We start from the raw sequence: 13739 nt of genomic DNA on the forward strand, positions 1-13739 counted from the left end.
TGTGGATGATAGCTTCTTAATGAAATGAAGTCTTTGTTATAGATTTTAATCAATAAGACCTATTTAGACCCATTAAGTAGTTGAAAATTAAGAAAAATAAATACACTTAATTATTAAGATCTGAATGATTAAGATTCAGACTTAAAGACACACAATAGACCTTTGTGGTTTGGCCCTTCCCCGAATTCCACACATAGCGGGAGCTTAGTACACCGGGCTGCCCCTAGACTTAAATAACAAACACACTTAATATCTGAGATCTGAATGATTAAGATTCAAACCTCCGTTAAATACAAACAAATTGAGGCCTAAATATACCTTCGCATTCATACATCGAGCTTTCAAAATGAGATCACTTGTTTGATTTCTTTAGGTGTATTAAATTTCATTTGTGTATGGTAATATTTTACAGTTATTAAGAATTAATTAGTTGTGTTACTTTTAAACGAGGAAGCAATGTGAGTGTAGGAAAGGACGTGGGTAGTTTTGTAAAGGGAAAAGGGCCAAATATATCCATCTACTTTCATATATTGTTTATATTTAAACTCTGTTATACTATCGGGTCAAATTTATCCCTACCATTATTAGAGCCCGTTTGGATTGGCTTGTTTTAAGTGCTTTTAAGCCAAAATAGCTTTTAAGTCATTTTGTAGTGTTTGAATAAAGTAAAAAAGTGCTTCTAAGCACTTGTTTTTAAGCTAAAATGACAACAACAAACGAAAAGCAAAAAATTAGAATTCCTAACTTATGGCTTAAAAGCTATTTTGGCAAGTAACTTAAAACAAGTTCATCCAAACGAGCTCTTAGTTATATTATCGGGCAAATTTAGCCCTACAATCAACAAACCTTATAAAATTATCTTTTGTAAACGTGTCCAGAACTATTAGGCTTACAAGTTATACCCATTCTAAAAGTTTCAACTTCCAATCATTTAAATAAACATCTGACAGTATTACTCGATCTGTCTCTCGCCATTGTATTCCTCTATTAAGCCTGAATAAAACTTGAAGGTAAGCTTCAACCCTCTTCAATTACGCGTATGAGGCTTCCTCTTTCATATAAATTCTCATGGGATCTGACTATTTTATGATAGTTAATTGCATAATAATTCTAAGAATGTGAAACATAGGAAAATCTTATGTGGGGTTTCATCAAACTTTGTGTATTATTAGAATTGTAAAGATTTTGAGTGGTTTGATGACTTTTTCTTAACTATTTAGAATTCAATTTGAAATGTGAATTTGTTTTATGTATTCAAGATTCATGCTTTTAAGTGTTTATTAATTTGGTGATTTTATGTTATTTGCAGAAATCTTGTTGTAGTGTTAGATGACTAACCGAACTCCAATTAAAACCAGCAACTCTGCACTTATTGCTATGATTGCTGATGAGGTATTTACATTAGCTTGAAATTAGCACTTGTTCTGTATACTGTATATGTTTAGAATTCACATAATCTGCTTATTTTCTTTGTATCAATGACCAAGATTTACTGTCCCAGGGCTTTGGGCTAGTGGTAAGAGCACAACAATTGATGTGTGGGTTACGCACACTTCACGAGTTTGAAATGGCATTTAAGTGGAGAAGGGTAGAGGGGCATGCCCATTATCCACCTAGGTTCGAACTGTGCACAACTGGCCCTCGAGGGTTTCTCGGTTATCAAAAACAGAGAAAAAAATTAGAAAACTGAGCTTTAACAGTTTTTTAGTTGCTTTCTAATAAGACTATGGAGTACATGCAGGGTTCATATCTGAAGCTTTTGTGTGGTTGAGCTTTAGCCATTTTAAGTATCCATGTTACACATGGAAACAACATTCTGTTGAAAAAAAATTAAGCAAAATTAATCGTCCCTTTTTGAAAATTATCTAGGTTGAAGTTTCTCATAAAGTCAATTTACGTCATAAAATCCATTGGAACCTTTTGTTAGCATTATGTTAAGGTGAAATCTGTGGATATGCAGCAGGAATTTATGAATGGGAAGTGCTAGACTAAATAAGTATGTCAATCTACCACTTAAACAAGATAAAAGAATGAAATGGTAAAAGTTGAATTAAAAACACCATTGAAAAGGAAGACTGATGCATGGATCAAGGTACTATAAAATTGTCATGATATCGTTGTCCTAAGAAATACTCATGGACGGTTTGTGTGAATGAGTTGTTGCTTGCTGACTCTTGTTTCTCTTTCTCTAGGATATTTTTTGGCTTATCAATGATGACCTGTCTTGTAATTTTGGAAGAGTCAAATCTGCGATATGCTTTCTAGCCATGCTAATCTCGTTCTGTTATTGCGATATTATCAGATATCCCTGAAGGAATAATCAACCAAGTGATTAAATGCTTAAGGGATAGCTTTACCAGCCAGACCATTGATTCTGTCTAGTTCATAGCCTAAGTGATAAAGGATAGTGGCAAGTTTACATCTTTTATGCAATTTGAAGAAATAGTATGATTTGAATACACCACTGGGATCCTGTTATATCTCTTCCTCTTGATAAATGTCCAATTCAAATATCAAAGATATCTTTACTCCTATCAAGTAATCTCAATATCTTTTGTTTTTCTAATGCAGGATACAATTACTGGATTTTTACTGGCTGGAGTTGGCAATGTTGATTTGAGGAGGAAAACAAATTATCTCATTGTGGATTCAAGTATGTTTCAACTTCAGAATTTCTGATTTCTATCACTGGGCATTGTTCTTTTTACTTTCTCTGCAGTAGCATTCACTTTCTTCCTAAATGACAGTTTCATGATGGATTATAACTTTGCTTGATGATTTGCATAAACAAATTACCCTGAGATTGCTGAAACTGTTTACCAAGGACAGAGTCATCCATACCCATTTCATGTTGCTCCACATAAAATTTGTTTTTAGTATTTTGGTAGTTTGCTCGGAAACAAAGTGCTCTGATAACAAATGTTCCCTTGTATTCTCTTGCAAAAAAGATCTTGTGTGGATAACCGCTTTCAACTTATATGTTGTAGCCTCCACTCTCCACCAAAATGATATCCATGTTGCGTAGTAGTAACTTGATTGAAGACCATATGCCCTTGTATTTGTGTTAATGGAACTTTGACGTCTAGGATTGGTATGTTCTATTTTCTCTTCCTACGTGTGAGCTAGAGCCCGTATGGCTTAGCTGATTTAAAGTAGCTGATAAGCATTAAGTGTTGAAAGCATTCGTAAAATACAAAATAAGGGTGAACGTAATAAATGATGGAAGATGTACATTCATTGTGCGCCTTGAAAATATTTATTATCACGGGGTAAACCTTGAATTTGATGGCAGTAATAAACGCATTATTTTCATATGAAATGTAGTCAACTGGGCAATAAATGCACAATGCTCAATTATTTCTTTTGTTAACACATTTTTTTGTATTTTCTACTATATTTTCACACCTATAAGTATGTGTATCTTGTAAATCATTTATATCAAGTAAGTTATCACGTTGGGAAGAACACAACTAGTTCTCTCCATTACCCCCTCCTTCCTAAGATATTTCACAAAATGAAACCAAAAAGTTAACCTGAGTATATACTGGCAATTATTTGCCTTTGATTTTTGTTGTGTCACCATTGTGAACAAGGGCTCAGACGCTTGGTTAATGATCAGGGTCTTCTGACCATTAGATCCAAGAGTGGTTACTTATATGCAATTAATGCTAAAATTTGTCTATCTGTGCTCCTCCTTGCTAGGGTCTACATTTCATTATCAAAATGGGGATCATTGCTCTTTTGTGTTTAGTTTGGCTTATGCCCTTGACTCGTGGTGCCAGTAGTAAGGGTAATGTGTGGTAAAATTGAAGGGAGAAAATAGCCATTGTTATTTGCAACATTAACCGAGATGCTTATGTCTGTCTGAGAATCTGTACACGTCTTATCTGATTATGCACTTCCACCACAATAATGACCTCACTTCCACCACTTGGTACAATAATGACCTCTGATAATTCCTTAAACGATACCAGTAAAGTGCATAAAATAGATCTGTTGTTAATATTGATCTCCAGACAAAACAGTTAGTGGAGAGGGGATGTATGAAGGAACTACTTATGTTCATTTGGTTATAAGTATTTCATCTACATTTAATTTCAATTAGTAGCTCACATATAAACTAACAGCTGAGGAAAGGATGGAAGAATAAAATGTAAGGGTCTTCTTTTGAGTGCTGGAACTTTACTTTATTTGATGTTATTCAATTATTTTTAAGAAGGGGAGCCTTGGCGTAACTGGTAAAGTTGCTGCCATGTGACCAGGCGGTCACGGGTTCAAACCCTGAAAACAACCTCTTGCAGAAATGTAGGGTACGGCTGCATGGCTTAGTGCACCGGGCTGCCCTTTTATTCAATTGTTTTTAAAAGACAGTAATCTTGATTGTTTGCCTTATGGTTTAGAAGCAACGGTGAAGCAGATTGAAGATGCTTTTAAGGAATTCACCACAAGAGAAGATATTGCAATCGTGTTAATCAGCCAATATGTAAGTTCTTTGCTATTTTTGTGTTGTGAGTTTGATTGATTAACAGTTACATGTAAAGTTATCAACAGTTTGCTGATTATGCCATCACCTGAAGAAGTATTTAACGCTGTGCAATGAGTGTTTCGTCATCTGAACTAGTCAACTGCTACTTATGTATCATTGAAATTAGTTTAGTTTGTTGAATGTGGGCTGCAAATTGGATTGACCAAAAGCAGAGTTTATCTTAACTCTGAAGTACCTAATTAGTGGCCAAACCTCAAGTGCTCTTCAGCCAAAGCAAGCTGGGATGAGAGACTTGCATGACTGACTTATGAAGTGCGATATGCTATTTGGGAAGGCTAAGCTTCCAAGTACAATCTGTCCCTGTGATGGTTCCATCAATTCTTTTGTCTAATCTCTAGCTAATACCAAGAATTTTCAAAAGCAAAGACATTAGTCATTACGAAATACCATATGAAGCCTACTTTATCTATCCAAATTTAACACTACAAAAAGTCTTAAAGTTGGATGGGCAGGAAAACAAAAGTTGGGTAAAGTTGGAAGGGTAGGAGGAGGAGTAAGAGAGGGGGAGCGAATCTTGGCCTGGGTAGGAAAGAGGAGTTCACCACTTCTGTCCAATTTCAGACTGATATAGAAACCAGGCTAAGGGCAAAAGATTAGTACTGTCTCGTAGGAAAGAAAAACCAGTCAGTCTGGCAACAGTGAAATCCAGTAAACCCCCCCCCCCCCCCCCCCCCCCGCCCGATGTTAAACACAGTTAAGCTGTTGAATAACTATTCCGGTTTAGTACTTCCCTTCTGAAAGCAGTCCTCAAGTATTGTTGTCTGTGGATACGATACAGTGTGGAATATGTGCTGATATACTCCTTTTATTTTTTTGACATTGCAATTCAGTCTACTAAACATATATCAGCATGAACTAGTTCTTCAATTGAAATTTGTCTAATATGGTGAAGGATTTTTTCTGTTGAAGTGAGAGTATTATGTGCTTTATGTATGCATTTTAAAGGTAGCTGGTGGCACCTTCTTCCTTCTATTTGTAGTTGCACCAAGTAGAACCAGGTTCCGAAAGAGTCTATATCTGAGTCTACCTAATTTTACCACTCATTGGTCTCTCTTTTTCAGGTTGCCAACATGATAAGATTTTTGGTTGATAGCTACAACAAACCAATTCCAGCCATTCTGGAGATTCCATCAAAGGACCATCCCTATGATCCTGCCCATGACTCTGTTCTTTCACGAGTGAAGTATCTCTTCTCTACTGAATCAGTGGCATCTGGAAGGCGTTGATGACGGTTTGTGTTTCAACATGCTCTAATCATTCAATTCATATCTGAATGTTGTATTTACTGTTACCTTGTGCTCGTACATTATTCATTTTGCAATCTTATGTTATTTTTTACTTTAAGTTATCTTTTCTGACAACTGTTGAAAGCAGTTTCTAAGAGTGAATAACCTCGTTATAAGTCAGAAGTTGATGTGATTCTTATTCTTGATGAATAATTTAGCAATGTTTCGTATGTAGTGAATGTCTTTTTGGTTTCACCTTACATGTAATCTTGAGATCTTTCATCCACCATCACTGTTTCAAGGAGTAACATTTGTCATGTCAACTTTTGTTCACATCACATGGGAAAATGGCAACACTAGAGCCAAAAAGAAGGTCCTAGCACAAAAACACTAGGTGATCTCTTCCCATTTGTCCAAAGTTGGTGAACTAAGTTAGTGAGTACTTGTGTTGGTGGAAGATAGTCGGTATCCTGTGAAATTAGTCGAGATGCTTACAAGGTAGAAATTTTAATACCGATTCAAGGTTCACAATGTGCACGCCCAATGAAAGAAACAGTTTTGGCAGGTCGGACAGTATTTTGAAAATATAATCTAACCTATCCCATGCCAGAAAACATATCATTGTAAGATTGGTTTTCTCTTTACCTATATTTGCTTCACTTTAGAAACTCTTTTTTATTGAATTTCACAATGGAAGCAGCCTAAGGTTAGGTCCTTCGATTCCGTCAAAACAAGTAATAAGTGTTTTTTTTTTTTCAATTCTAGTTTCTCCTCCATTTTGTTTTTGTCACTGTATATATTTTGCAACCAAAAATACGTTTTCTGCAAAAATTATAATTTAAAGGGCATTCATAAGTCTGTAAACATATACTTTAAAACAATGATGTCACAGCCAAATTATTGGCACGTATTGTTTGCTTTGATCCAGCAGATTTTATATAGATTTATCCCTTGGACTATGCCATAGTAAGCCAAAAAGGGCCTCTACTAAAGTCTCACATTACGTGTCCTTCTTAACTTAGAAGCCCGTCAATCTTTGATCCGCTCTTATCAACAGTCCTTTGTCATGAGCTTCACATATACTCCCCCATATGAATTTAGCATCCTTGCTCAGCTTTACCCCCACCATCATACTGTTACGACGGTTCGTGACACACGTTATTACTTTGGTCCTTTAGACTTCATAGATTTCTTCTTTGAGCAACATCATATTGATCCCAAAATCGAATATACCACTTGAATTTGTTCAATATTTAATCCAAGCTCCCCCTAGCCCTAGATGTGGGATTCACGTAAGGTATCCCATGCATCTCTTCCTTAAAAGCTTATCAGCCTAAAAACCTATCACTTCGTAATCCGTCTCATCCATTCGTCCTCCGTCATGAACTTCACAAATGTATGTTGTGACAATCTTTAGATTTTATATAACACCATTTTAAAATTTCATGTAATTCTTCTGCAAAGCTAATAGGAGAAGATAGAAGCTTGAGTAATTGGTAAGCAGGCAAGTTGCGTTATTTACCTCCATTATTTTTGACACCTGATTTGTTTACAATTACAGGAAGACGACTTTGCTTTTGGGGTTATTTGTGAAAGTTATTGCCAACTTTCGTACAAGTTTGGTGGACTTGGCCCGGAAGATTATCCTAAACAGACATGTGGCATTAATTAGTTATTTGTGACTTAGACTAGTTAAGAATTTTACTCTATCCAGTTTATAACATTTAATTATTTTGTCCAACGCAAAGGCTTAAGTATTAAGCAATTCCAAAATCTTTTAATGAAAATTCTTGCAAAGTTAATAACTTGAACATAGCTATTGATTAAAGGGCTAGAGTGGGGGGGGGGGGGAGGGGGGTGACATTGTGGTCGAGGAACTGGTAGAGGTGAAATAGAAATCCACGCTCTAATTTTTTTTTTTTTTTTGTTGTTGTTGTTGTTGTTGTTTACTTATTAAATGAAATGAAATTGTATATCTTAAGATGATTAAATATGAATATAAATTTAAGTAAACTATGATTATATTTTTCTTTGCTATCCAATATTGTTGACTCGTTATACTTCATTCAACGCACATTTTAGTATAATCTCTAATAATGACGATAGACTGAAATCATGAGATTCACGACATTGGAAGGGTAAATTATTGAACCGGATCTTTCATTTTTTTCACCCAAATAAAAAAAGAAGGTACGTTATTTAATAATAATATATTAAAATGTCTTGTAATCAACGTACCTTCTTCCTTTTATTTATTTGGGTAACAAAATGAAAGGCCAGGCAGCTCTCGGCGCACGTTAATAATTCCTACATCTCTCGGCGCACGTTAAGCAAGATCTGCTAACTTGCACTGGTGGAGATGGCGAGACAGAGGAAGAAGAACTCCATAGCTAAGGAATCGACTGTAGACGAGGAAGATAAGGCAGATGATGACGATACAAGGTTAGTTACACCAGAAACGGGGATTCCCCAGGCTTTAGACTCGGTGCAACTATTCCATTGGATGAAAGGCATGGGTAGTGCACCAACTGTTCTGCATGGACAAGAGAGGAAGAAATCGGAGGAGCTGGTGGCAATTCAAGCACAGGCAACTCCGATAGCTAAGACTCCTGCAGATCCTGCACCAAATGAGATGGAAATGGCGAAAGCAGCTAGGAAACTTATGTTCTCAAATCAGAGGCCAAATTCTGAGGGAATAGAGATAAACTTAGCGGAAGTGGTTAAAGGAAACAGATCTCAACGACAGGGGATGCAATTGGAGTATTACCCCCAAATTATCAAGGATGGAGTGAAGATGGTTCGACTGAATCAAATTGAAGTCAAGGAGCAAATTCAGAAATGGCAGGCATCGCTAATTGGGTATGTAATGGGAGGAAATCCATCGTTTAAAGACATGCTTAAGTTTGTGTATGGTGTGTGGAACTTTGTAGCAACTCCACAAGTTTTTCTTCATGATGATGAATATTTTGTTTTCAAATTTGAATCTGAAGATGATAAGAAGCTGGTTATACAGAAAGGACCATATACATTTAATAATCGACCAATGATATTGAAGCAATGAGAACCTAAATTCCAAATGAGTAAGGAGAAAACCAGGAATATTCCAATCTGGGTGATATTCCCAGGGCTGCTAGTAGAGTATTGGACAAAGGAAAATTTAGGTCGAATAGCAAGCTGTATTGGGACACCTATATGCTCTGATAGGTTAACTGAAGAAGGTGAAAGAATTTCATATGTTGGGATGTTGATTGAAATGGATATATCACAGGAGTTACCAAATGTATTGGTAATTGAGGAGGAAGAGGGTATACACAGGGAACAAGAACTAGAGTATGAATAGAAACCAGATTTTTGTGAAGCTTGCTTCCAAATAGGCAAACATGAAGTAAATTGTGAAAAAGCCTCAATCGAGAAGCAAAAATACAACGAGAAGAAACAGGATAGACAAGCTGGAATGAAGCAACAAAAGAAGATGCAATGGAAAGTAAAAGCCACAGTGGACCAAGGAAAAACAGCAAAGGTGCAGGAAAAAAAGGTGCAGGAAAAAGCAATAGCACAGGATAAGGAGATGAATGATCAGGGGAAAGAACAAAAAGAAAATCAGAACAGAGAAAATCAAGAGGAGAATTTTCAGCCACAGCAAAGATCTAAAGGAAAGCAAAAGATGAAGGTAAACAACAAAAAAGTACTGAATGGTCATGATATAGAAAAGCTGTTAATGACTAACAAATACAGTACATTGACAATACAAGAGCCTAGCAGCACTGTAAGAAGGACTGAAGGGATTGACCTCAATGAGGAAAATCCCCCATGATAATAAGTGCATGGAATATAAGAGGGCTGAATAAGCCCTATAAGCAGAGAGAAATCAAGGTATCTGCTGAAAAATAAAATTACTCTACTAGGCTGCCTTGAGACAAAGATAAAGCCTAGGAGTGTTAGTAAAGTTAAAAGAAAATTTGGAAAGGACTGGCAGATTTTTTCAGATGAACAGATAAATCCTATTGGCAGAATATTGGTATTCTGGAAAGATGCTAAGGTGCAAGTCAACATCCTGATGGTCACTAATCAAGTGATCCATTGTCAAGTGAAGGATAAGGGATCCCAATTTGAATGCTGTATTACTTTTGTGTATGGCAAGAACAAGTTACATGAAAGGAAGGAGTTATGAGATCAACTAAGGATGATTTATAATACAATGCAAGAGTCTTGGTTGGTGATAGGAGACTTTAACAGTGTTCTATCTGTCAATGATAGAATAAATGGTCAGCCTATTCATCAAAATGAGATAGTAGATTTTCAGAATTGTATAAAAGATATTGGAGTGGGGCAATTAAATAGAAAAGGATGTCAGTGGTCGTGGTGTAACAAAAGATATGCTGGAGAAAGAATATACAGTAACATTGATTGGGTGTTTGGGAATGCATCATGGTTTACTAAACATAGTAGCTTAGAAGCAGTGTATGAGGTACCATGTGTTTCTGATCATTCTCCTATTGAGATAAATACTGAGGTGGTAAGAAGTTACTTGAAAAAAACCTCTTAGGCTATGTGAACACCTAATTTTTGACAACATTTAATTTTTTTTATCACTTCTTTTATGTAAATATTTTAGGGGGTTTTAACCTACTATTATTTTAGCTTTATTATACTTTTTATTATAGGATAAAAATACCAAAAAAATTAAAAGCTGAATTATCACTATTAATATTTTTATTATTATTTTTTGTTTTTTATATAAAAAAATCCGAAAATATTTTTTTTAAAACAAAAATAATAATTTCGGGAATGATTTAAAAAAATAAGAAAAAGGGAAGTATTGAATAAAAAAATATATAAAAGTAAAAATAGGTGGAATTCTCTTTTAAAAAAAAAGTAAAAGAATGTGGAAAATTTAAAAAAATAAAAAGTTTTGTGGAAATTTTTAAAAAAATTAAAAAGTAAAAGAAGGTTGGAATTAAAAAATAAATATAAAGGTATCTGAAAATTTAAAAAATTTAAAGTAATTGAAAGTAGCATTTTTGAAAGAAAAAGAAAAGATAGTGGTTTTTTTTTTTTTAAAGAAAAGTTAAATAAAGTGAGATTCTCTTTTAAAAAAATAAAAAGTGGGATTTTAAATAAGATAAAGTAATTAAAGTTGGAATTTTAAAAATAAAAGTAAATAAAGGTGAGATTTCTTTTTCTAAAAAAATAAAAGCAATTTGTAAGTGGGATTTCTTTTAATTAAAAAAATAATAAAATAATAAAAAACAAATCTGAAAATTTCGAAAATTTTGCTATAAATAGAAGAGAAAATTTAGGAAGAAGGGTGGAAAAAAAGAGGAAAAACTAGATAGAGAGAAGAAAAAGAGAGGGGGCGGAGAGAGCAGTATACACTCGATATACACTCTGGATACACAGAATATACAGGGACAGAATTCATTTTGGAGAGAATAAAAAAGATAGAACCAAATTTTCTGAAATATTGAGAGCGGAAGAACACCATAGAGAGTTCAAATCTAGAAAGAAAAAAACAAAGAGAGATTTCTGCACTATTTGTCTTCTCCATTTTTACTAGTTTTCTCCGTGTTGCTGGGATTTCTGGACTGAGGTGTTGAAGCTACTGTGTTGGGCTTTCTGCCGCTGTATGTTGTTGTGTTACATACTACTTTGCTGACCTTCTTCTTCTTGTATTGACAATACCAGGTACACAAACGATACACTGGTTCATCTTGTAAGCTACTCGAAACATGAATGCAAAAATGAGAAAGATTTGAAATTGTAGTTTAATGTAGTCTTTTCTTTCATTTATTGTATGTATGTAGAACATTCTATGCGCTGCCCATGTAAACTCTTTAAACGACTCACTTTCGAAACTTAACTATAATAACTCGAAAGTATGTAAATAAAGTAGGACATTTTCTTCATTTATTTTAGAGAAAAACGAAAAAATAAAAAAATGTAGTCATTCTAAGATTATCCTTTTTTAAAAAAAAATGATGAGACGAGCCTCGCCAAATAAAAATGCAAATTGCGGGGCCCTCAATAATTGGTCATAATAAATACTTAGAATTCGGGATGGACTGTTTAGTGAATTTCACTGCCTTCCCCAAAGATAATAACGCGTTATACTCTTTAGACGCGATTTAATTAAATTACATTCTTAAACTCGGGTACACATTTATGTGACCCAAATTCAAATCTCAACGGAGTCGAAATGTGTCTCTAATCACGGGTACATTGATTGTGACGTGGTCCGAGATGCATGTCCATGACGTTGCAAATTCCTTTAAAAATAAGAATGAGATGAGCCTCACCGAATAAAAATACAAAATTGCGGGGCCCTCGGTAAATATTTGCTTTAAAAATTGCTTAGACTGCGGGATGGACCGTATAGCAAAATCTCATGGCCCTACCCAAAGTAAATGATACGCTAGTCGCTTTAGGCATGCCTTTTAATAATTTAATTTTCTTAAAACTCGGGTGCACATTTATATGACCCAAATCCAAATCTCAACAGAGTTGAAATGTGCCAACAACCACGGGTGCATTGATGTGACGTGGTTGGAGATGTATTTCCATGATGTTACAATTCTTGAAAAAATATATAATAATAATGATGAAAGCGGTTAAAAGTTAAAACTTGCACATGAGCTCATAATTGTATAAAATCAGATAAACAAGCCGAATATGACAGTTGAGCGACCGTGCTAGAACCACGGAACTCGGGAATGCCTAATACCTTCTCCCGAGTTAACAGAATTCCTTATCCGGATTTCTGGTTCGCGGACTGTAATACATAGTCATTCTTTTCCTCGATTCGGGATTAAAATGGTGACTTGGGACACCCTAAATCTCCCAAGTGGCGACTCTGAAATAAACAAACAAATCCCGTTTCGATTGTCCTTTAATTGGAAAAACTTCTTCCCCCCTCGCGGGGACGGAAAAAGGAGGTGTGACAGCTCTGGCGACTCTGCTGGGGAATGAGTAACCCAGAACCATTGGTTCAGGGTTAGAAATTCGAGCTTAGATAAATTGTTATATTTGGCTTTATCTGATTTTTACATGTTTGAGCCTAATGTGCTAAATGTTGCTTTTACCGCTTTGATATTATTTGACTGTATATATAAACTGTGTCGAACCCTTCTCTCTTCACCTCCAGGGATGTGCTTACTGGTTGAGACTCCCTATTCTGTTAGTGTCATACCCTGAAATAAAAAAGAGGCTCGGACAAGTTACGAAGCCGGATGGCCTTTTGGTTCCTGGTAAGTTGACCCCTCCTCGACTTGAGTTGTCCGCTCAGGTACACAGTCTAGAACACCGACTCAGGTTTTGAACATAGAATAACATGACTTCATGCCGGATCCCTAATAGGAACGATTATTTGCATCATGTTGCATTTGACTTAGGGGACTCAACACAGGGGTTGGGTCCGTCTAGGACTAGCAACCTGAAATGAAAAGACCATCCTGCTGCATCCTATTTGTGCTGTGCATTTATTCCGAACCCGCATGTTGACCGGTTTTTGAATCTCGGGAACGTTGGAAAATTGAAAAAAAAGAGAAAAAGAGAGAAATAACAGTTAGGGAGTTAATTGATTATTTTAGAAAAATCCAGTGTCCAAGTACTGTTGGAACTCTGCCGAATTTTTATTTTTTTTTTAAAAATAAAATAAAATATATTTTACTTTTAAAATTGTTTGTTTACCCAAAAAAGCAGAAAGTGTGTAGGAAAAAGTCCTTTATTTTAGTTTGCTTTGTTTTCAAAAAAAAAAACGAAAAGGAAAAATAGTTTCTTTTGCTAAAAAAAAGGGGAAAAATATGTTTGTTTTCAAAATCAGTTAGTTTATTTGGCGAACTACGCCGATTTGATTCTCACAGGGCGTGAGATACGTAGGCAACCCTCGTCGGGTCCAACCGCCCATTTTGCAAAAATAGCTCTAAAAAAATATATGTCAAATTTTAATTTCATCATAAAGAAGTCGGGTG

At 35.3% G+C, this 13739-nt stretch overlaps 1 protein-coding gene across 3 annotated transcripts; it reads left to right on the forward strand.

Annotated features, from left to right (window-relative positions):
• Positions 1–875: 875 nt before the first annotated feature.
• On the forward strand, positions 876–7513 carry LOC107812393 (V-type proton ATPase subunit F). Of its 3 annotated transcripts, none has more exons than XM_016637482.2 (6): positions 876–1010; positions 1310–1392; positions 2572–2653; positions 4401–4483; positions 5608–5777; positions 7334–7513. In XM_016637482.2, the coding sequence occupies exons 2-5, from the start codon at positions 1330–1332 to the stop codon at positions 5770–5772; spliced, it is 393 nt and encodes a 130-aa protein (XP_016492968.1). In that variant the 5' UTR covers positions 876–1010; positions 1310–1329; the 3' UTR covers positions 5773–5777; positions 7334–7513. The 3 variants fall into 3 exon arrangements, with proteins under 3 accessions (XP_016492968.1, XP_016492969.1, XP_075105500.1); XM_016637483.2 differs by having other exon boundaries at positions 4404–4483; XM_075249399.1 differs by lacking the exon at positions 876–1010 and adding an exon at positions 1145–1192.
• Positions 7514–13739: the final 6226 nt, after the last annotated feature.

The sequence above is a fragment of the Nicotiana tabacum genome, chromosome 3, assembly GCF_000715075.1.
Source record: "Nicotiana tabacum cultivar K326 chromosome 3, ASM71507v2, whole genome shotgun sequence".
NCBI classification, from domain to species: domain Eukaryota; kingdom Viridiplantae; phylum Streptophyta; class Magnoliopsida; order Solanales; family Solanaceae; genus Nicotiana; species Nicotiana tabacum.

Bases quoted from the DNA above. Each gene is read 5' to 3' on its own strand.
- LOC107812393 (XM_016637482.2), top strand. From the start codon at position 1,330: ATGACTAACCGAACTCCAATTAAAACCAGCAACTCTGCACTTATTGCT. The intron at 1,393-2,571 runs GTATTTACATTA...TTTCTAATGCAG, and splicing joins TTGCTATGATTGCTGATGAG to GATACAATTACTGGATTTTT. The intron at 4,484-5,607 runs GTAAGTTCTTTG...TCTCTTTTTCAG, and splicing joins TCGTGTTAATCAGCCAATAT to GTTGCCAACATGATAAGATT.